General features: G+C 46.6%; 1 protein-coding gene across 1 annotated transcript in view; it reads left to right on the top strand.

Moving 5' to 3' along the window:
• The window catches only part of PSMD1 (proteasome 26S subunit, non-ATPase 1), a 114,747-nt gene that overhangs the window by 21,943 nt on the left and 72,327 nt on the right, over positions 1-20,477 (top strand). The window contains exons 13-16 of the mRNA XM_039369920.1: positions 1,957-2,068; positions 3,158-3,354; positions 4,691-4,786; positions 5,383-5,447. Coding sequence (XP_039225854.1) covers positions 1,957-2,068; positions 3,158-3,354; positions 4,691-4,786; positions 5,383-5,447 — 470 coding nt within the window. The remainder of the gene's footprint in view (positions 1-1,956; positions 2,069-3,157; positions 3,355-4,690; positions 4,787-5,382; positions 5,448-20,477) is intronic.

Below are 20,477 nucleotides of genomic sequence, written 5' to 3'. Positions count from 1 at the left end.
CCTCCCATCCACAAACCCACTCCTTTCCAGCACTGATGATGTTCCCTAGTTTGAGTCATGAAACATCTGCACGAAAAAAACCCCACCAAGCTCAAAGACCATCAACAAACCCCTCATTTCAACCCTGAGCTACCAATATTCTCCTGTATTACTAGAAAATCAAATGCCCAGGGTCACTGTGAATGAAGAACAGAAGCTTAAGAGAAAAAAGGTTGGGGTATTGTAGCAGTGAAGATGTCGGAACAGAAGGAGGGGACCAGGTTCTCGCCCTCCCCCCCCCCCAGCCACGGAAGCTCTCTGAGGGATCTTGGGCCAGAACACTCCCCCTCAGCTCATTAACCAGGGTGGGGTAGTAGGCAAAGTGTTGAACCAGCAGGGAGACCTACCATAGTTGTAATCCCTCTCCAGTCCCAGGACGACTTTGGGCAGGCCCAACCTATCTTACAAGGTTGTTGTGAAGAAAAATGGCAGAGAAGGGTACGTAACGGTAGTCCCTGGAGCCTGCCCACTAGTGTTGTACGTTGTGACGGTCGCAAAACGGGTAACTCGTGTGACTGACTGGCATTTGCAAACCTTTCTGAGACGGTCATTAAGCAGAGATGGCCGTCGTGAAACAAGGGCAGCGGTCATTAAGCCCCTCATAATTAGCTAGGGCCCGGTTTTGCTGAAAACCAGATATCAACATTCAGGTCGAGAATCCAAATAGAACTCCGGATTCATTCCGTGTCCAAAAATCTTAATTGCTTATTGAATACACCGCATGGTTATGTCGAAGTAAAACCAACTCTGAGGTTCCCACGCCAGTTCATAGATTTAAGCAATAATTTTCCCAGCCAAAACCCCCAACCTCTTAACATTAGTTCCTATCAAGTCCACTTTGTTATGGGAACTGTCTGCTTCGAATCCACACCTGTTCTGGTGTCCTTGACAAGGCTTCAGGCTCTCACGGTCTTCAGCTGAAGTGAAGAGGTTTCATTTCTCCATTTAACCCACTTGAAAGTAATATCTCTCCCCCTCCCTTAAGCACAATGAAACGCAGAGGCACGTAGCTGCCAAAGTTTCATTCTTGACACCAGAAGTAACTTCCGCTTTTCAGCAGAACTGTCCTAAAAAGTCCGGTTTTCAGCAAAAAAAAAAAAAAGTCGCTGTGGGGTGCTCCGAGCAGCCATAAACGCCAGCTGTGTTGCCCAGCGCAAAAGTTGTGGTCACAGGATGGGGTGTGTGTGTCTGTGTCACAACTTTGAAACCTGGAAGGTCGGTAAGCAACCTGTTGTCATGGTTCCGACAGATGAAACTCTTCAAAGAACTTCGAGGCATTGTTTACCTTGAAGAATCTTTATTCGAGAAGCATAGCATCGGCACTGACATAGCCAAAGTCAAAATCTGAATCCCCCTCCCCTGAGCACATAGTATCAAAGCACAATTCCCTCCTCTAATTTACAGTCATAAATCACATTCTCCAATTAGTTTGAAAGGCAGGCTTTCTTTCCAGTTCTCCAGCCCTGCCAATTCTTATCATCTCTTCTTTCAATAACCTTGGTTCTCACACTAGGTCCAGTATTGTTATGTCTAGCTAAACTCTCATGTACATTCCTCCTCCTCCCCTCCCAGTGTCATCTAATTCTAACTCTTAACTCTATGAGTAAAGCACAAGAAGGAAAATGGTTGCAACTCCATATGTTGTCAAAGCAAGAACATCCGAAGTTAGCAGCGTTAACACCTATTGTAAATCGAAGATTACTTGTATAACATCTTGAGCTCTTAACCTAACAGTTAAAAAAAACCCCGTTATTGGATTAGGAGACATCCAGATTTTAAGTCCGTCCGCAGACAAGGTTTGAAGTTGAGCAAGAAGTTGAAAAGCGGTTCCTTCAATTCCCAGATTTGGCTGCCTTCTCTCCAGGATTGGAGCCCAAAGGGTCTTCTTGCTTATTATTATTTTATTTTATTTTGCAGATAGTTCGGCACGGGGGAAGCCTGGGGCTGGGCTTAGCTGCCATGGGGACAGCACGTCAAGACGTCTATGATCTCCTCAAAACCAATCTGTACCAAGATGACGCAGTGACCGGTCAGTTTCTGGCATCTAAGAATCTTAAGATTCTTGGTGTTCATGGCCTTGTGTTTTATGATGGTTGTTATAGTAGTCAGAATAGACCTGGAAGGGGCCAAAATTTCTGCTTATTTGAAGGATCATTCACAAGAAAGATACATCTCGATGTGGAGAAGATGGATAAATTATGTACAGAATAAATATGGGCTTAGAAAGTATCATTTAGTTTTTGAATAACTTACAGTTTAAAGTGGGAATTGTTTATGTTGTTATTTTTGTTTTTCTTTGAAATCTTCCTGTATTTGAGTTAAAGTGTTTTAGGGATTTGGTTATTGGTATAGTTGGATAAGCTTAGTTAGAATTTGTTTGCTTATTTGTAACCCTGTAATCAGCTCTGGGAAGTGAGGGGGGGGGTTAGGGTTAGGGTGGGGGGGAGGGAGGGAGGGATATTGTAATAAAATAGAAAATTTGTATAAAACTTTTCAATTAAAAAAAAAAAAAGAATAGAGCTGGAAGGGACCTTGGAGGTCTTCTACTCCAGCCCCCTGCTGAAGCAGGAGAACCTATACTAGACATGTCAAACTCGCAACGTCACGTGACATTGCGCAACGTATCGGGTTTATCTGTGTCCTCGGGGTCACCTGAGTGGTGTAAATGGGTGTGGAAACTTTTTGGAACTGCTGAAAGGAAGGGGCCATAATTCCCCCACGCTGGCTGAGGAATTCTGGGAGTTGAAGTCCACGAGTCATAAAAGAGCCAAGGTTGCCTAACCCTGGTATAGGGCTTCCTGCCTGAGCAGGGGGTTGGACTAGAAGACCTCCAAGGTCCCTTCCCACTTGATTGTTCTGTTAATTTAAAACCACCCATCTCTGAGGGACAGCTGGCTGCGGAATTCTGGGAATTGAAGTCCACGCCACTTCAAATTGCTGGTTAATGACCGACTTGAGAGTCTGTCAGATCAAAGAAGTCATCTATCTTTTTTTTTCCCCAATATAATTTTTATTATGACTTTTATTCGCCAGTAGCATAAAAGATGAAAGTATGTAAGCAAAGAATAGGGAATCCTCCATCCGTCTTGATTCCGCTTTATTCTTTCCCACCTGAAAGGCGAAGCTGCCGGTCTGGCTCTGGGCCTGGTGATGCTGGGATCCAAAAACGCCCAGGCCATCGAGGACATGGTGGGCTATGCCCAGGAGACCCAGCACGAGAAGATTTTAAGGGGCTTGGCGGTGGGCATCGCCCTGGTGATGTACGGTCGGATGGAGGAAGCCGATGCCCTCATAGAGAGCCTCTGCAGAGATAAGGTGAGTTTTTTTCCCCCTCTTTCTCAGTGCTCTTTTCTTTTTTTTTAGAAAGAACTGCCAATATTTGACTTTTGAGCATCTATTCCCCTACCTGGTGCTTTCTGGGAGATGACTAGGGGTTACGAAGGGCCATTTTGGTCCAGTGGTTCAAGCACCAGGCTAGAAAGCAGGAGAGCAAGAGTTCAAGTCCTACCCTAGCCGTGAAAGAATGACTTTGGGCCGATCACCAGGAGACGGGGAATTCTAGTCCTGCCTTAGCAATGAAATCTGACTGGGTGACTTTGGGCCGATCACCAGGAGACGGTGAGTTCTAGTCCTGCCTTAGGCATGAAAGCTGCCTGGCTGTCTTTAGGCCGATCACCAGGAGATGGTGAGTTCTAGTCCTGCCTTAGGCATGAAAGCCGGCTGGGTGACTTTGTACCAGTCACCAGGAGACTGAGAGTTATAGTAGCATCTTAGACAGGAAAACAGCTAGGTGACTTTGGGCCAGCCAGCAGGAGATGGTGAGTTCTAGTCCCGCCTTAAGCATGAAAACAGCTAGGTGACTTTGGGACAATCCCCAGGAGACGGTGAGTTCTAGTCCTGCCTTAGGCATGAAAGCCGGCTGGATGACTTTGGGCCAATCACCAGGAGACGGTGAGTTCTAGTCCTGCCTTACGCATGAAAGCTACCTGGCTGTCTTTGGGCCAATCACCAGGAGATGGTGAGTTCTTGTCCCGCCTTAGGCATGAAAACAGCTAGGTGACTTTGGACCAATCCCCAGGAGTCGGTGACTTCTAGTCCCGCCTTAGGCATGAAAGCCGGCTGGGTGACTTTGGGCCAATCACCAGGAGACGGTGAGTTCTAGTCTCACCTTTAGGCAGCTGGGTGGCTTTGGGCCAGTCCCTCTCTGTCAGTCCAACCCACCTCACACAGAGTTGTTGTTGTGGGGAAAATTGGAGAGAAGAAAAAGAAAACAACAGCCTAACCAAGGAATCACCAAGAAGAAAACAACAATCCCTACCAACACTGATAAGAAAAGCTATTAGTATATAAACAGAGCAACCCCGCCTCCCTCTTGCACTGATGCTGTTTCCTAGTTGGGTCGTGAAACGTCTCCAAGAAAGTAGCCCAGCTCAGAGAGCACCGAGGACCCCACAGTTCAACCCCGAGCTACCGATATTTTCTTTTATCGGTTTCTAATCAATCTTATTAATTCATCCCGATGAAGCCTTCCCTGGCATGGCTTTGGATAGAGATCTTTCTAGGCCTTCCTGGAGATCAATTTGTGGGCATAAACAGTGATCCCGGCCCTGAATTTGACCCTGTTTTTTCCTTTTCTTTTTTCCCTCCCCAGGACCCAATTCTCCGCCGTTCGGGGATGTATACCGTCGCAATGGCTTATTGCGGCTCAGGAAACAACAAAGCCATCAGGCGTCTGTTGCACGTGGCGGTGAGAGCTCCTTACTCTGGAGTAAACCGTAGAAATTGGAATGAATGAATGAATGAATGTAGTCCTCAACTTACAACTGTTCATTTCGTGACGGTTCGAAGTTACAACGGCCCTGGAGAGAGTGACTTACGATTGTTTTTCACACTCAGCGACCGTTGCAGCATCCCCAGGGTCACATGACCAAAATCCAGATGCTTAGCAACTGACATGGACTTATGACAGTTGCAGTCAGCCTGCGGTGTCCCTGGGTTCGTGGGATCCCCTTTTGCGACCAACTGACAGTGGGGAAGCCAGATTCACTTAACAACCATGTTATATTAGGCCGATCCCCAAAAATCAAATTGGGGCTTACTTTCGGGGGGGGCTTGCTTTTGGGGAAACACAGCATCTGGCTGACGATCTTAACTGGGGCTTATTTTGGGGGTAGGGCTTATACTACGAGCATCCTGAAAAATCAGGCTTGTTTTCCAATTAGGATTTATTTTCAGGGAAACAAGTAATAATTATTCAGGAAACGAGTAATAAATCCTCTGCGCGAGTGATTTCCATATATTTAGCCTAATTTCTGCTCCTTTTTTTTTTTTCCTTTTTCGTAGGTGAGCGATGTGAACGATGACGTCAGACGGGCGGCTGTGGAATCTCTGGGCTTTATTTTGTTCAGGTACAATCGCCATTTTCCCGCAACCCGGTCGGAGCCAGATTTTTTTTTGTCTCTTGACGTTCCGAGTATTGGTTTGTCCTGTGTAAAGCGGTTGGGTTTTTTTTTGTTGTTGTTGTTGTTGTCGTTGTTGAGACTGGCTGGGAAGCTCTGGTTCCGATTTCCAGCGATGGTCTCCAGTTCGCACGAGAGGACCGTTCCTTGGTGCTTGCGCGAAACCTCCGCGAAAAAGCTGGCTCGGTTGATCAAATATTGTCGGCTGGGAAAAAAAAATATTTCGGAGTTCTTGTGGGTGGGATTTTAAAAAGCGTGGGGGAAGGGGAGAAATCTTCCATGTTTAAAGTCAGGATGGGGGAGGGAAGGAGGACTGTAGGGTCCTTAGTGGTCTCTCAGCTGGATTGTGGCTTGTTTTCTTACAGACGTTTCATTACCCAACTAGGTAACATCATCAGTGAGAGAAGGGAGTGGGGTTTGTGGAAAGGAGGAGAGAAGAGGACTCTCTCGCTTCTCTAGAACAGGGGTGTCAAACTCAATTTCATTGAGGGCCTCATCAGCATTGCGGTTGCCTTTGGGGGAGGCGGGGGTGTGTGGCCAGGGTGTGTGTGGCCTACTGGGTGGGTGTGGATGGAGTGGGTATGGCTTATTGGGTGGGCCTGGCCAGCTTTACATCGTTCGATTCAAGGGGGCCTGTGGGGGCCTGGGCAGGAGTGGGACAGATCTGAGGGTCTCTGGCAGAAGGGGGTGGGACCGGGGCAAACGCCAAGGCATGGTCCACTGGAGGAGCCTCACTGCCTGCTGAAACCCCTTCCCCGGAGCCCATCAAGCCGGATATGTGAAGTAGGTGAGGGCCATTTGCTGGCCACTTCCAGGCGATGGTGCATTTCTTCATTCCTCACAAAGGGTGACACCTCCCCAGCATGCACCCAGGGGCCGGGGCTGGTTCCTCGCTGTTTCCAGACGGCCTTGTGGAGCTAAGACTGAATGGGTTTCAGCATAGAGGGCCACCACAAAATTGTACATTGGCTCCCGGCCGACCTGGGCCAGGGCCAAGGCAGCGGGGGCCGTTCCCTCACTGTTTCCAGGATGGCTTTGCGGGCCACATGAAACCACTTTGCGGGCCACAACCGGGCCCCGGGCCTTGTGTTTGACATGTCTGCTCTAGAAGGTCAACTGGGAGGACATTAGAAATTCAGAACTACAGTAGTGGCCAAAACTGTGGAAACCTTTTGGGGAAAGTGTCCAGTAGAAATGCCACCTTTGGTTGAGTTTTCACCCATTTTTATTCTAATTTCTTTATAACTGTAGCCTTGTTCACTTAATAACACTATTTTACATCGCTTTCTGGGTGACCAGTCAGCTCTTTGCACCATGCCTTTGATTTTACTATGTTTTACAAGCTCACCAAATGAAAGAACACAAAAAACCCCAACCAACTTGATAGCGATCACACAACACACTGACCAGTGTCCTCCTCTCAGCTTCAATACATGACATCAATCACTGGATCCTACTGTGATCTGATTGGCTCATGTCCAAAATAAAATGACACCTGATTGGCTCTCTAAACACTCGTGCTCATTGGCTACAATCAGATGAAGGAAAGCTCGCTGAGATCAACCTAAGCAAGTTATGCTTCCTTTTTTTGGTTATTTGGCTATAACTTTTCATAGAATACAGTACAGAGAATTGAACAAACTTTGCTGCATTACATTCTTGATTAAATTATCTTTCCATTGAGATATAATTTTATAGTACTGCTCCCCCCAAAAAGTGGTGTTATTAGCCATCAAACCTCAAAAATACAACTTTTCCCAAAAGGTTTCCACAATTTTGGCCACTACTGTATATAAAACAGAATTTCTAACAGGGACAGTTACTCTCTCATAGGGTTGTTGCAGGGAAAAAATAAGGCCCAGGAGCATTATGGACATCTGCTTGAGTTGCACAATTAAAAACATAAATCTAATAATAGCTTTGTATTGTTTTTATAGACCTCATTTGCGTCTACAACGGGAGAGACAGATTTGAAATGATTTGATTGACAGCTCCGTCCGTTCCGACGCGTGTTTTGTAACAACTCTTTTTCATTGGTTTGTGGTTTAAATTTTAATTATAAGTGGCTTGTTGTTGTTGTTGTTAATTGTAAAGTCGTGTCTGACCCATCGCGACCCCATGGACAACGTTCCTCCAGGTCTTCCTGTCTTCTACCATCTTCTGGAATCCATTTAAGTTCACACCTACTGCTTCAGTGACTCCATCCAGCCACTTCCTTCTCCATCGTCCTGTTCTTCTGTTGCCCTCCATCTTTCCCAGCATCAGGCTCTTCTCCAATGAGTCCTTCCTTCTCATTAGGTGGCCAAAGTACTTGAGTTTCAACTTCAGGATCTGGCCTTCTAAAGAGCAGTCGGGGTTGATCTCCTGCAGGACTGACCGGTTTGATCGCCTTGTAGTCCAAGGGACTCGCAGGAGTCTTCTCCAGCACCAGAGTTCAAAGGCCTCCATTCTTTGGCGCTCAGCCTTTCTTATGGTCCAACTTTCACAGCCATACATTGCAACTGGGAAAACCATGGCCTGGACTATACGCACTTTTGTTGGCAGGGTGATGTCTCTGCTTTTTAGTATGCTGTCTAGATTTGCCATAGCTTTCCTCCCCAGGAGCAAGCGTCTTTTAATTTCTTGGCTGTAGTCCCCATCTGAGGTGATCTTTGAGCCCAGAAAAATAAAATCGGTCACTACCTCCATTTCTTCCCCATCTATTTGCCAGGAATTGTGAGGGCCGGATGCCATGATTTTGGTTCGTATTTTTCATAAGCATTCGTATTTGATGAGAATGGCGTATAAACGTTTGTAAAAGTAAATAATACATTAAGCTGGTTTTCCATTCCATTCACAGCCGGTGTGGTTTGTGTCAATTGCAGTAGTTATGTTCAGAATTATCATCTCTTTGCTTCAGAGTTGTACTTCGGAAGACGCTTTATGTCAGTAACGAGTAGATTTAACATCTGGGAGATTTAATCCCCAGAAACCCCAAATTCTCATACTTCAAATGAAAGAACAAGGCATGTGTGGGTTTAATGATGAATGCACATTTGGAAAAGGTGGTGTAAAAAAATTTTTTTTTGTACAATATTTTATTAATTTTCCAATTTTACATTTGAATATTTAAAAAGCAACGTGGTGACTCGGTTAGTTAATAGTTCAATAGCAAAATCTTAGTGCAAATCTCAAATTACAACATCAAATATTTCTTCTCTTTCTTCCCTTAACATTTACTGTCTCATATTCAGATTAGTACGTTTCTAATTATATATCAACTCAATAAGAACATCATTATTACATTTATCAATAAATGTTTAGCTTATACATATCTTAATTACAGTTCAATCGTCATAAACAACCCATATCCTGCTGTTGATTTTTACTCAATTTTTAATTTCTTAAATTGGAATATTGATAGGTTGTGTAAATTTTGAAGCAGCGCCTGCATCTGAGAGTTGTTTCTGCTTTTTGAGAATAACATCAACTGCAAATTGATTCGATTTGGAATTGTTTCCGCTATGTGTTCAAAATGCATAGTGATACATATCAGGGGTCCCCAACCTGCGGGCCGTGGCCTGGTGGCGGGCCACAGTCTGCTTGCCACCGGGCCATGGGACAGGCTGGCATGTGTGAGCACACCCCCCCCCCACTCGTGCTACCGCCATGGCTGCCCAGCGTGAAAATAGGACGCCAAGCGGTGCAAAAATGGGCAGCTGCCACGCCTTGGGATGTGAAAATGGGACGCCAAAATGGGATGCCACCGTGCTGCAGGGCGCGAAAACAGGCTGACACTGCGCTACAGGACGCAAATACGGCGGAAACGGGGTGCTGTGCCACGCAAGAAGGGGGCAGGGCTAGCAAGTACCACGCAAGCGTTAGCCCCGCCCCGTTCTGTCACGCGTGTGCTTGCGGCCCCGTGCATTCGCTTGCACACGTGTTTGTAAAATGCTGTCCCCTCCCTTTCCCTCTGGTCTGCCAACTGAGAAAATTTGGTGACCTCTGATATAATAATAATAATAATAATAATAATAATAATACCATCAAACATCCACATCTGCCTATCCCAGGTCCTGGGTAAGGACTCGATAGGTAGACAAAATGCCAAATCCAGTCTGAACATCTGGCTGACTGCAATGATCCATAATAATAATAATAATAATAATAATAATAATAATAATAAAGTTGGAAGGGACCTTGGAGGTCCTCTAGTCCAGCCCCCTGCTCAGGCAGGAAGCCCTATACCATTTTGGACAAATGGCTGTCCAGTCTCTTCTTAAAAACTTCCAGTGTTGGAGCATTCACCGCTTCTGGAGGCAGGCTGTTCCACTGGTTAATTATTCTCACTGTCAGGAAGTTTCTCCTTAGTTCCAGGTTGCTTCTTTCCTTGATGAGTTTCCATCCGTTGCTTCTTGTCCCGCCTTCAGGCGCCTTGGAGAATATGGGTTTGTGTCTGTGGGTATGGCATGTGTATATGTGTGTTGTGTATGGTTTGGGGTGGATATATTCCTCCTTCCGTTATATATTCAAGATGGACAGTATTTAATATTTATTTGTTACGTGTATGTAGGGGTGTGGGTCTATACATATGTTGTATATAGTATGTTTTAGGTGTGTGTCATGTATGTGTTTCACTTTGAGAGCGGGCAACTAAATTTCATTTTTTGATGGGTGCCATTGTGCCCAGTAAAAAAAAAAAATGACAATAAAGGTTGTCTTATCCTGTTTTATCTTATCTTATATATACGTTCTTTTGAGAGCAGGCAACGGAATTTCATTTGAATGTGGGCCAGTCTGCTCACAGTAAAAAAAAAAAACGACAATAAAGTTTATTTATCTCATCTAATTAAAAAAGTATCCTACGGTCGTCACTTTCTCTGTCTCTCCTTTCGGTTTCAGAGAGGGCAGGTAGTCCTCGCCTTACGGCCACAATTGCTAACAAGACAGATGTGAAGTGAACTTTTGCCCCATGTTGTGACTTTCCTTGCCACGGCGGTTAAGCGAATCGCTCCAGTTAGTAACAAGTTTGTGGACTTGCCTCGTCCGAAGGTCGCAAAAGGAGACCGCATGCTGTGGCCGTCATAAATACAAAGCGGTTGGCCAAGCGTCCGAAGTTGGATCACAGCAAGACTGCTGCAACAGTCATAAGTGTGAAAAAAACAGTCCTTTTTTTCCAGCGCCGTTGTAACTTTGAACCGTCGCTAAATGAACGGTTGTAAGTCAGGGACTACCTGTATGGCCCCAAAAAATTGATTTTTTTTTCTCCTGTCATACCCTGTCCAGGCAGCAGAGGTCTCCTTGGAGCCGATGTGTTAGTTGTGTGGCATTGCTCAGCCTAAGTGACTCTCCGTCAAGGCAACCAATGCTGTTTATAAGTGTGTCTGTGTATATATATATATATATATGTATATATGTAGAAGGACACATTCCAGACACTCCTTCCATATTTCCAGGGAATTTTCTCCAAATAGGTTTGGGACAGAACATTTTTGTCCTCTGATCTCATAGAGCGACTACCCTTTGACCGGGGGGGGGGGGAGGCGAAATCATATTTGGAAGCTGAGAACTTCCTGATATTGCTGCAATGCGTCTTATGAATGTGACTCTTTGGGGTCTGTCTCTGTCTCTTCCCGTCGGTGACACTTTCTATAGTTGGAAATGCTCAAATCCCAAAGAGCGTGACTGGTTCCCTGTGTTTTTAATCGTCGGTTCATGTTTAATTTCCCCAATAAATCGGACGAGAAATATTTATGAGAGTTACTTGAGTCTAGTGGTTAGAAATAGGGAGACTGTGTGTTCTAGTCCCGCCTTAGGCCTGAAAGCCAATGGGGTGACTTTAGGCCAGGAGACGGGGAATCCTAGTTCTGTCTTAAGTATGAAACGTGGCTGGGTGATTTTGGGTTCAATCACCGGGAGACGGTGAGTTCTAGTCCCGCCTTAGGCATGAAAGCCAGCTGGGTGAATTTAGGCCAGTCGTCCGGAGACTGGGAATCCTAGTTCTGTCTTAAGCAGGAAAGTTGGCTGGTAACTTTGGGCCAATCGCCAGGAGACGGTGAATTCTAGTTCTGCCTTAAGTATGAAACGTGGCTGGGTGATTTTGGGTTCAATCACCAGGAGACAGTGAGTTCTAGTCCCGCTTTAGCCATGAAAGCCAGCTGGGTGAATTTAGGCCAGTCGTCAGGAGACTGGGAATCCTAGTTCTGTCTTAAGCATGAAAGCCATCTGGGTGACTTTGGCCCAATCACCAGGAGACGGTGAATTCTAGTTCTGTCTTAAGCATGAAAGCCGTCTGGGTGACTTTGGGCCAATCACCAGGAGACGGTGAGTTCTAGTTCTGTCTTAAGTATGAATTCTAGTCTTAAATGACTAACATGGCTGGATGACTTTTGGTCCAATCACCGGGAGACGGTGAGTTCTAGTCCAGCCTTAGACATGAAAGCCAGCTGGGTGAATTTAGGCCAGTCGTCAGGAGACTGGGAATCCTAGTTCTGTTTTAAGCAGGAAAGCTGGCTAGTAACTTTAGGCCAGTCACCAGGAGATGGTGAATTCTAGTTCTATCTTAAGTATGAAAGCCATCTGGGTGACTTTGGGCCAAAAGTGACCTAGGAGCGTGTTTCACACTTAACGACCATTGCAGCATCCCTGTGGTCATGGGGTTGAAATTGAGACGCTTGGCAGCCGACTCATATTTACGACGGTCGCTGTGTCTCCTGGGGTCACGGGATCCCCCTTTTACGACCTTCTGACAAGCAAAGGTCAACGGGAAAGCCAGACTCACTTAACGACCGTGTGACTAACTTAGCAGCTGTGGGGAAAAAAGGTCGTCCAATTACACGTCGGTTGCCAATCATCTGCATTTTGATCATGTGGCAACGAGGCTCCTGCGGCGGTCGTTAAGTGTGAACCACGGTCACCGAGCCACTTTTCTCAGTGCCGTTGAAACTTCGGTCGCTAAACGAATGGTTGTGAATCTAGGACAGGGGTCTTCAAATGTGACAGCTTTAAGACTGGTGGACTTCAACTCCCAGAATTCCTCAGCCAGCCAGCCATGCCTGTTTTGGTTTTTTTTCTCTTACCTCCTCTAGTGGAGAGATTGCAGAGGAAGGGATTACAAGAGAGTAAGCTATGCTGGCTGAGGAATTCTGGGAGTCGAAGTCCACCAGTCTTAAAGTTGCCACGTTTGAAGACCCCAATCTAGGACTAAATGAATCCTAAATGCATTTCTCCCCCACCCCCCAAGCGGATACGTGAATGCGGTTCGCAGAAAACTGTCGTCCCTCTGCTTGAACTGGCTGATCGGAACATTCCAGAAATGGTTTATACGTTTCTGGAAATTGGTCTTTTGGGACTGGAAGTGGGCTCACGGTCTCCCAAGATTAGAGCCACATCTGGAGGTTTTTACTCTGCAGAAAAGTCTAAGCCGCCCTTGAAATGCTTGCGTCGGTCTGTCGGGAGGAGACGCGTTTCATGAACCAGCTATTGATTTTGCACAAAGCGACACTGTTCTTTGGATTCACACCCAGCCTCTTTTTTTTTTAGGTGTGCTTTGCGTGTCACAACTAGCCAGCCGTATATAACCCCCAGTTGACCTCCTTAACCGTCATTTTTTTTCCCTTCAGAGTTTCTGGTAGGCCAATTTGGGGCTCAGTTGTTGTAAGCCGAGGACGGCCTGTAGTAGTAGTAGTAGTAACAACAACAGCAGCAGCAGCAGCAGCAACAACAACAACAACAACAACAATAAAGTTGGAGGGAATTTTGGAGGTCATCTAGTCCAATCCCCTGCTCAGGCAGGAAACCCTATACCATTTCAGACAAATGGCTGTCCAGTCTCTTCTTAAAAACTTCCAGTGTTGGAGCATTCACGGCTTCTGGAGGCAGGTTGTTCCACTGGTTAATATGAGGATGAGGATAATAATAATAATAATAATAATAATAATAATAATAATAATAATGAGGAGGAGGAGGAGGAGGAGGAGGAGGAGGAGGAGGAGGAGGAGGGAGAAAAGGAGAGGAAGAGGAGGACAGGAAAAGGAGGAGAGGAAGACAGGAAAAGGGAGAGGAAGAGGAGGAAAAGGAGAGGAAGAGGAGGAGAGGAAGATGATGGGAAAGGGAGAGGAAGAGGAGGACAGGAAGAGAGGAAGAGGAAAAGGCAAAGAAGAGAGGAAGATGAGATGATGGGAAAGGAAGAGGTGGAAAAGATGAAGTGGACAGGAAGAGAAGGAGGGGGGGAAAGGGGAGGAAGAGGAGGACAGGAAAAGGAGAGGAAGACAGGAAAAGAGGGTGAGGAAGAGGAGGAAAAGAAGAGGAAGAGGAGGAGAGGAAGATGATGGGAAAGGAGGAGGGGGAAAAGGAGAGGAAGAGGAGGACAGGAAAAGGAGAGGAAGACAGGAAAAGAGGGTGAGGAAGAGGAGGAAAAGAAGAGGAAGAGGAGGAGAGGAAGATGATGGGAAAGGAGGAGGGGGAAAAGGAGAGAAAGAGGAGGACAGGAAAAGGAGGAGAGGAAGAGAAGGAAAAGGCGAAGAGAGGATAAGATGATGGGAAAGGAGGAGGGGAAAAAAGACAGGAATTGGACAGGAAAAGGAAGAGAGAAAGAGGAGAGGGAGAGGAGGACAGGAAAAGGAGGAGAGGAAGGAAAGGCGGAGAGGAAGATGATGAGATGATGGGAAAGGAGGGGAAAAGGAGTGCAGGAAAAGGAGGAGAGGAAGAGATAGGAAGAGGAAGACAGGAAGGTGATGAGATGATGGGAAAGAAGGAGGGGGGGAAAAGGAGAGAAAGAGGAGGAAGACTCTGGTGCTCTCTGAGCTGGGTTGCGTTCTTGCAGACGTTTCATGACCCAACTAGGTAACATCATCAGTGGTAGAAGGGAGGGGTTTGCGGCGAAGAGGAAAAGGAAGAAGAGGAGGAGGAAGAGGACTCTGGGGTCCTTGGTGCTCTCTCAACTGGATCATTGTCTTGGAGGTGTGTCATGACCCAACTAGGTAACATCATCAGTGCTAGTAGGGAGTGGGGTTTGTTCTTTGTTTATATATAGTGTCTTGCCTTGCCATTGTTGGTAGGAGTGTGAATGTCTTCTCGGCGGTTCCTTGATTACTGTTGGATTATTTGTCTGAGCTGGTAGCTCTTTCGATTGGGATATTGTTTGGAACAGCAGCAACTCCTTTCAGTAGGCTATGGGACTGCAGCCAAGAAATTAGGAGACGCTTGCTCTTGGGGAAGAAAGCTATGGCAAATCTAGACAGCGTACTAAAAAGCAGAGACATCACCCTGCCAACAAAAGTGCGTATAGTCAAGGCCATGGTTTTCCCGGTTGCAATGTATGGCTGCGAAAGCTGGACCGTAAGAAAGGCTGAGCGCCAAAGAATGGAGGCCTTTGAACTCTGGTGCTGGAGAAGACTCCTGCGAGTCCCCTGGACTGCAAGGCGATCCAACCGGTCAGTCCTGGAGGAGATCAACCCCGACTGCTCTTGAGAAGGCCAGATCCTGAAGCTGAAACTCAAGTCCTTTGGCCACCTAATGAGAAGGAAGGACTCACTGGAGAAGGGCCTAATGCTGGGAAAGATGGAGGGCAAGAGAAGAAGGGGACGACAGAGAATGAGGTGGCTGGATGGAGTCCCTGAAGCAGGAGGCGTGAGCTTCAATGGACTCCAGAAGATGGTAGAGGACCTGGAGGAACGTCGTCCGTGGGGTCACGATGGGTCGGACACGACTTCGCAACTAACAACAGCAAAGCCCAAATCACTTCTGCTAAAGCACGCCGTGTGTTTTTCTTCAGTTGAAATTATTTGAAAATAACTGACTTCTTCTCTTCATCTTTGGAACATGACTTGGATATCCAAGGCCAAAACTAAGGCTGATTTAAAAAAAAAGAAATAATTTTTTAAAAATTATTTCTCCCTATCTATAAACACTGGGCACTGGTGAATTCGGTCTTTTGCACAACTAGCGATAACTTGTGCTGTACCCTGCTGTTGTTGGCTTGGCTTACAAAAGTATGTGTCCTTGCACACTTGCTAATCCACATCGTAAAAAAACCATTTAGGTACTGAATGTCTCATAAAAAGGCATCCGGTTAGGCAACATGAAACAGTCAACAACATAAAAATAAGGGTGGCTTGGGTAAATTATTGAAAGTCACACTCAACAGGAGAAACTCTGTAATTAGCAGCCCTGCTAAATACAGCTCAAAATATAAAGTCTGGCTCCGTGCTCTCCCTGTTGTAAGACTGAAGGCACCTAATGTACTAACACAACGTAATCCTTTTTTAAACGGTCTTTAAAAATAGTTTCCTATCAGCAGGGCATCCACAATTGCCTTAAAAGCTAACTGCCTTTTCTAGAGCATGGCTTTTCAACCAGTGGTTACGGGTACCACCTGTGGTCCATTGGCACCTGGCAGGTGATACGTGACCATCCTATAAAAGGGGTAGCAGGGGAGGGGAATGAGCTGAATCGGTGGCAGCACCGCACAAGCCTGAGTGAGAGACGGCTGGAGCTGCAGGGCTATCAGGACTCAGCGGAAGCGCCAGGATCAGTGCCGCTTTCCAGCTGATCGGCGCTTCTTCGGGGCGGTCAGGGCTCAGCAGAAGCGCCAGGATCAGCGCCAGGCTCCAGCTGGAACTCGGTGCTGATCCTGGCGCTTCCGCTGAGCCCAAAAGAAGCGCTGATCAGCTGGAATGTTGCAGCCTCTCCAGGGTCTTGTGATTTACATTCAGATGCTTGGCAACTGATTCCTATTTATGACGGTCACAGTGTCCCAGGGTCATGGGAAGTGACCAAAACCTGCTGCAACCACCCAGCAGACGGGGGGAATGAAAACCAAACACCCCCCACCCCACCCCTGCTGCCAATCTTCAACAGAAATGCTCCCAACAATTAAAACCTCGGACAGGAGGAAGAACATGGCTGGGTAGGCAGGCATGTGTCCTGCTCGGCTGTGACTTGGGGGCACTTTTTTCATTGCCATTGTAACTTTGAACAGTCACTAAGCGAACTGTTGTAAGTCAAGGATTATCTGTACTTTATCACTTTTTTTCTTTTTTTTTTTTTTTTTTTGGTCATCAAGTTTTTGACACCTTGCTAGGCGACGGGTGGTCCTCGGATGTTGCCATATCCTAAAAGTGGCACAATGGGTGAAAAGGTTGAAAAGCCCTGTTCTAGAAGACCACACTTGGAATATTGCATCCAGTTTTGGTCACCACGATATAAAAAAGATGTTGGGATTCTAGAAAGAAGGCAGAGAAGAGCAACACAGATGATTGGGGGACTGGAGGATAAAACATACGAAGAACGGTTGCAGGAATTGGGTCTTTCTAGTAGTTTAAAGAAAAGAAGGACCGGGGTGACAGTCTTCCAATCTCTCAGGGGCTGCCCCAAAGAAGAGGGAGTCAAGCTATTCTCCAAAGCACCTGGAGGCAGGATGAGAAGCGACAGATGGAAACTAACCAAAGAGAGAAGCAACCTGGAACTAAGGAGAAATTTGCCAACAATTAATCAGTGGAACGACCCGCCTCCAAAAGCGGTGAATGCTCCAACACTGGAAGTTTTTAAGAAGAGACTGGACAGCCATTTGTCTGAAATGTTATAGGGTTTCTTGCCTGAGCAGGGGGTTGGACTAGATGACCTCCAAGGTCCCTTCCCACTCTGTTAAACTTCAATATCCAACTGGCTTAGGGTGTTAAATATTAACAAGTCCAACTTCTACTCAAGGAGAGAAGCAACCTAGAACTAAGGAGAAACTTCCTGACAGCGAGAACAATTAACCAGTGGAACCACCTGCCTCCAGAAGCGGTGGATGCTCCAACACTGGAAGTTTTTAAGAAAAAAACTGGACAGCCATTTGTCTGAAATAGTATAAGGCTTCCTGCCTGAGCAGGGGGTTGGACTAGATGACCTCCAAGATCCCTTCCCACTCTGTTATTCTGTTAGTTTGCAGAAAGATGTTTCAGAAACGAGGGATCGTTTTAGGATCCCTTAGCTCGAGCTGGTGGCTGTAATCTTATATCCGCTCCATGAAAATGCTTTTTTTTTTTTTAATTTTTAATGCCTAGGCAGGACTCAATTGGAGCCGGTGACTTCACCACCTCTTTGGAGGAGGAAACTTTATTATTATTTTTTTTTCCCCAGACTATTTCCATTAAGGGTGAATGTTGCAAAAGCATTAAGCCCTGATGACCTCGCAGGAAGAGGAAATCGCATTTCAAAACTCTTGCTAACCGAATTAAAGCGATCCCATGGGTGGAGGTGGTGAGGTCACCCAGATGTTTTTGCCAGGAGATTGAATTCCGGCAAGACGTCAGAGAAAAACAGACGCTTGTTTTCAAGGCCGTCCCAGAAACGAAAGGTGGCAGAGCCAGGAAATTGGGGATGCCTGCTGGATGCCTTGCAAAAGAGGATACGTGCAGAGTCAAAGATTTATATGCTCCTCAACTTATCACCATTCATTTAGTGACGGGAGTTACAAACGGCACCGAGAGAAGTAGCTTAAGACGGTTCAAAAGTAACTTAACAACCGTTTTTCACGCTTAATGACTGTTGCATGATCAACTTGGCACTTGGCAACTGGTTCGTGTTTACGATGGTTGCAGCATCCCAGGATCAGGTGATCCCCTTCCAACAAGCAAAATCAATCGGGGAAGCCAGCTTCGCTTAGCAACCGGTTTGCTAACTCAGCAAACGGCAGGGATTCAGTTAACAACCGTGGCCAGAATGTTAGTAAAAGGTGGGGGGAGGAGGGGCAAAATTCACTTAACAAATATCTCACTTAACAACAGATCCGTTGGGTTCAATCATGGTCGTAAGCCGAGGGTTACCTGTATTTAAAGCAGTGTTTCTCGTGGTTCAAAATTGTTGCTAGTTTACCAAAGCGTAAAATGCAAAAAAATATTAAGAAAAATGGAAATAAAGGTGAAATAAGGGAGGAAAAGGGAATGAGAAAAAACTGTAGGATAGGGCAGGGGTCCCCAGCCTATGGGCCACGACCCGGTACCAGGTTATGGGCTCTCGGCCAGCGGGCCGCAGAAATGGCTGGCCAGGGCGCGCACGCGTGGGCGCGCATTTCCCCCCCACTCGCTCTAGCGGCCATGGTCCTGTTTGCGCATATAGGCGGACGGGAACATTAGCATGGGGGCCTGCGCATCCCATTTGCACATGCGCGAACAGACCACTAGCATGGGTTGTGCGCCCCATTTGCACATGCGCGAATGGGCCGCTAGCACGGGGGTTGTGTGGCTCATTTGCGCACGCATGAACGGGCCACTAGCCACCGTGGGGATGTACGGCCGTCCGTGCATGGCGCCAGGGCATGCCGCACACGCAGCCACAGCTGCTAGTACTGCGCCAGTGGGCGTGGCCCCGTTTGCGTGCGGCACGTCCTGTCCAGGCCACGAGCCGGAAAGGTTGGAGATCTCTGGGGTAGGTGGACAAAAAGGTGAAGAAGAAAAAAAAGCATTGACTTCCTTTTGGTGCAATAGAATAAAGTAATAACACGAAACCTCGACTTTTTATTTTTATATGATGATATTGTGATGGGAGTTAGTTAGACATAACAATATTGTAATAGTGTGTGAACTCAGGGCTTTTGAAATAAGAGATGATAAGAAATGGCTGGGAAAGCCTGCATTTCGAAGTAATTGGAGAATGTGATTTATGACTGTGAATTGGAGGAGGGAATTGTGCTTTGATACTGTGTGTTCAGGGGAGGGGAATCCAGTTTTTGGCTTTGTCTATGTACATGCTGATGCTATGCTACTCGAATAAAGAGTAAGGCAGTGGTTCTCAACCTTTTTAATGCTGCGACCCCCCCAACTGGTCGTAAGTCGAGGACTACTCAAGCGGTCGTAAGTCGAGGACTACTCAACTGGTGCAGCACCGTTTGCAGGATGGGACTTTTGGCAGGCTCAGCAGGGCAGAGACAGCCTGGACAATTCCTATTGGCTTTGGAAAGCCAATAGAATTAGACTCTATTCAAGAGAGTCTATTCCAGTGGTTCTCAACCTTTTTAATGCCGCGACCCCCAACCGGTCGTAAGTCGAGGACTACTCAACCGGTTGTAATTTGAGGACTACTCAACTGATGCAGCACCATTTTCAGAATGGGACTTTTGGCGGGCTCAGCAGGGCAGAGACAGCCTGGACAGTTCCTATTGGCTTTCGAAAGCCAATAGAGTTAGACTCTATTCAAGAGAGTCTCTTCTATTGGCTTTTGAAAGCCAATAGAATAAAAGGGAGTAGCACAGCTAAGGAAAAGGGGGAAAAAATGGCGGACTGTGTTGTTTGGCGACCCCCGTGAAATGGTCGGTCGACCCCAAATGGGGTCCCGACCCACAGGTTTAAGGTAAACAATGCCTCAAAGTTCTTTGAAGAGTTTCATCTGTGGGAGCCATGACAGATATACAGTAGCCACTTCTATAATGCAGGGGTCCCCATTCTCTAGGCCACGGACCTGTACCGGTCCATGGCCTGTTAGAAACCGGGCCACAGAGCTGAAGGTGAGTGACAAACGAACTAAGCGAGCGAAGCTTCATCAGTATATTTGCAGCTGCTCCTCAGCGCTAGCATCACCATCTCAACTCCGTCTCAAAACATTAGGTATGAGTTTCTCTTAACAGTGCGAAGTATGAACTGTGCACGCAAGGGATCCAGGTTGTGCTCTCTTGTCTCTTCCCCCCTCATGGAGAAAGGGGGGTCCCTGGTGCCAAAAAAGTTGGGGGCCGCTGCATTGACATCAAACCTAAAATCAAAGTTTCATTTTTTTTCCCCACCCGAAGCACAAAACAGAGATGGCTAAATGCAGCTTAACGACCACAACTGAGCCTCCAATGTATGTCGTGAAGCGAGAAATTTTATTGTGAGTTTTCCCCGTTTTACGACTTTTCCTGCCGCGTTGGTTAAGGGACCCGCTGCAGTTCTTAAATTAGTAACCTGGTTATGAAGTGACTCTGGTTTCCCCGTTCACTTTGCTCGTCGGAAGGTAGAAAAAGTGGATGGCGTGACCCCGGGG

This window comes from Crotalus tigris, unplaced genomic scaffold (assembly GCF_016545835.1).
Source record: "Crotalus tigris isolate CLP2741 ecotype Arizona unplaced genomic scaffold, ASM1654583v1 scf7180000021321.634910, whole genome shotgun sequence".
Taxonomy (NCBI): Eukaryota; Metazoa; Chordata; class Lepidosauria; order Squamata; family Viperidae; genus Crotalus; species Crotalus tigris.
Note: the sequence above shows the minus strand (reverse complement) of the source record. Positions and strands in the feature narration are given on the sequence as shown.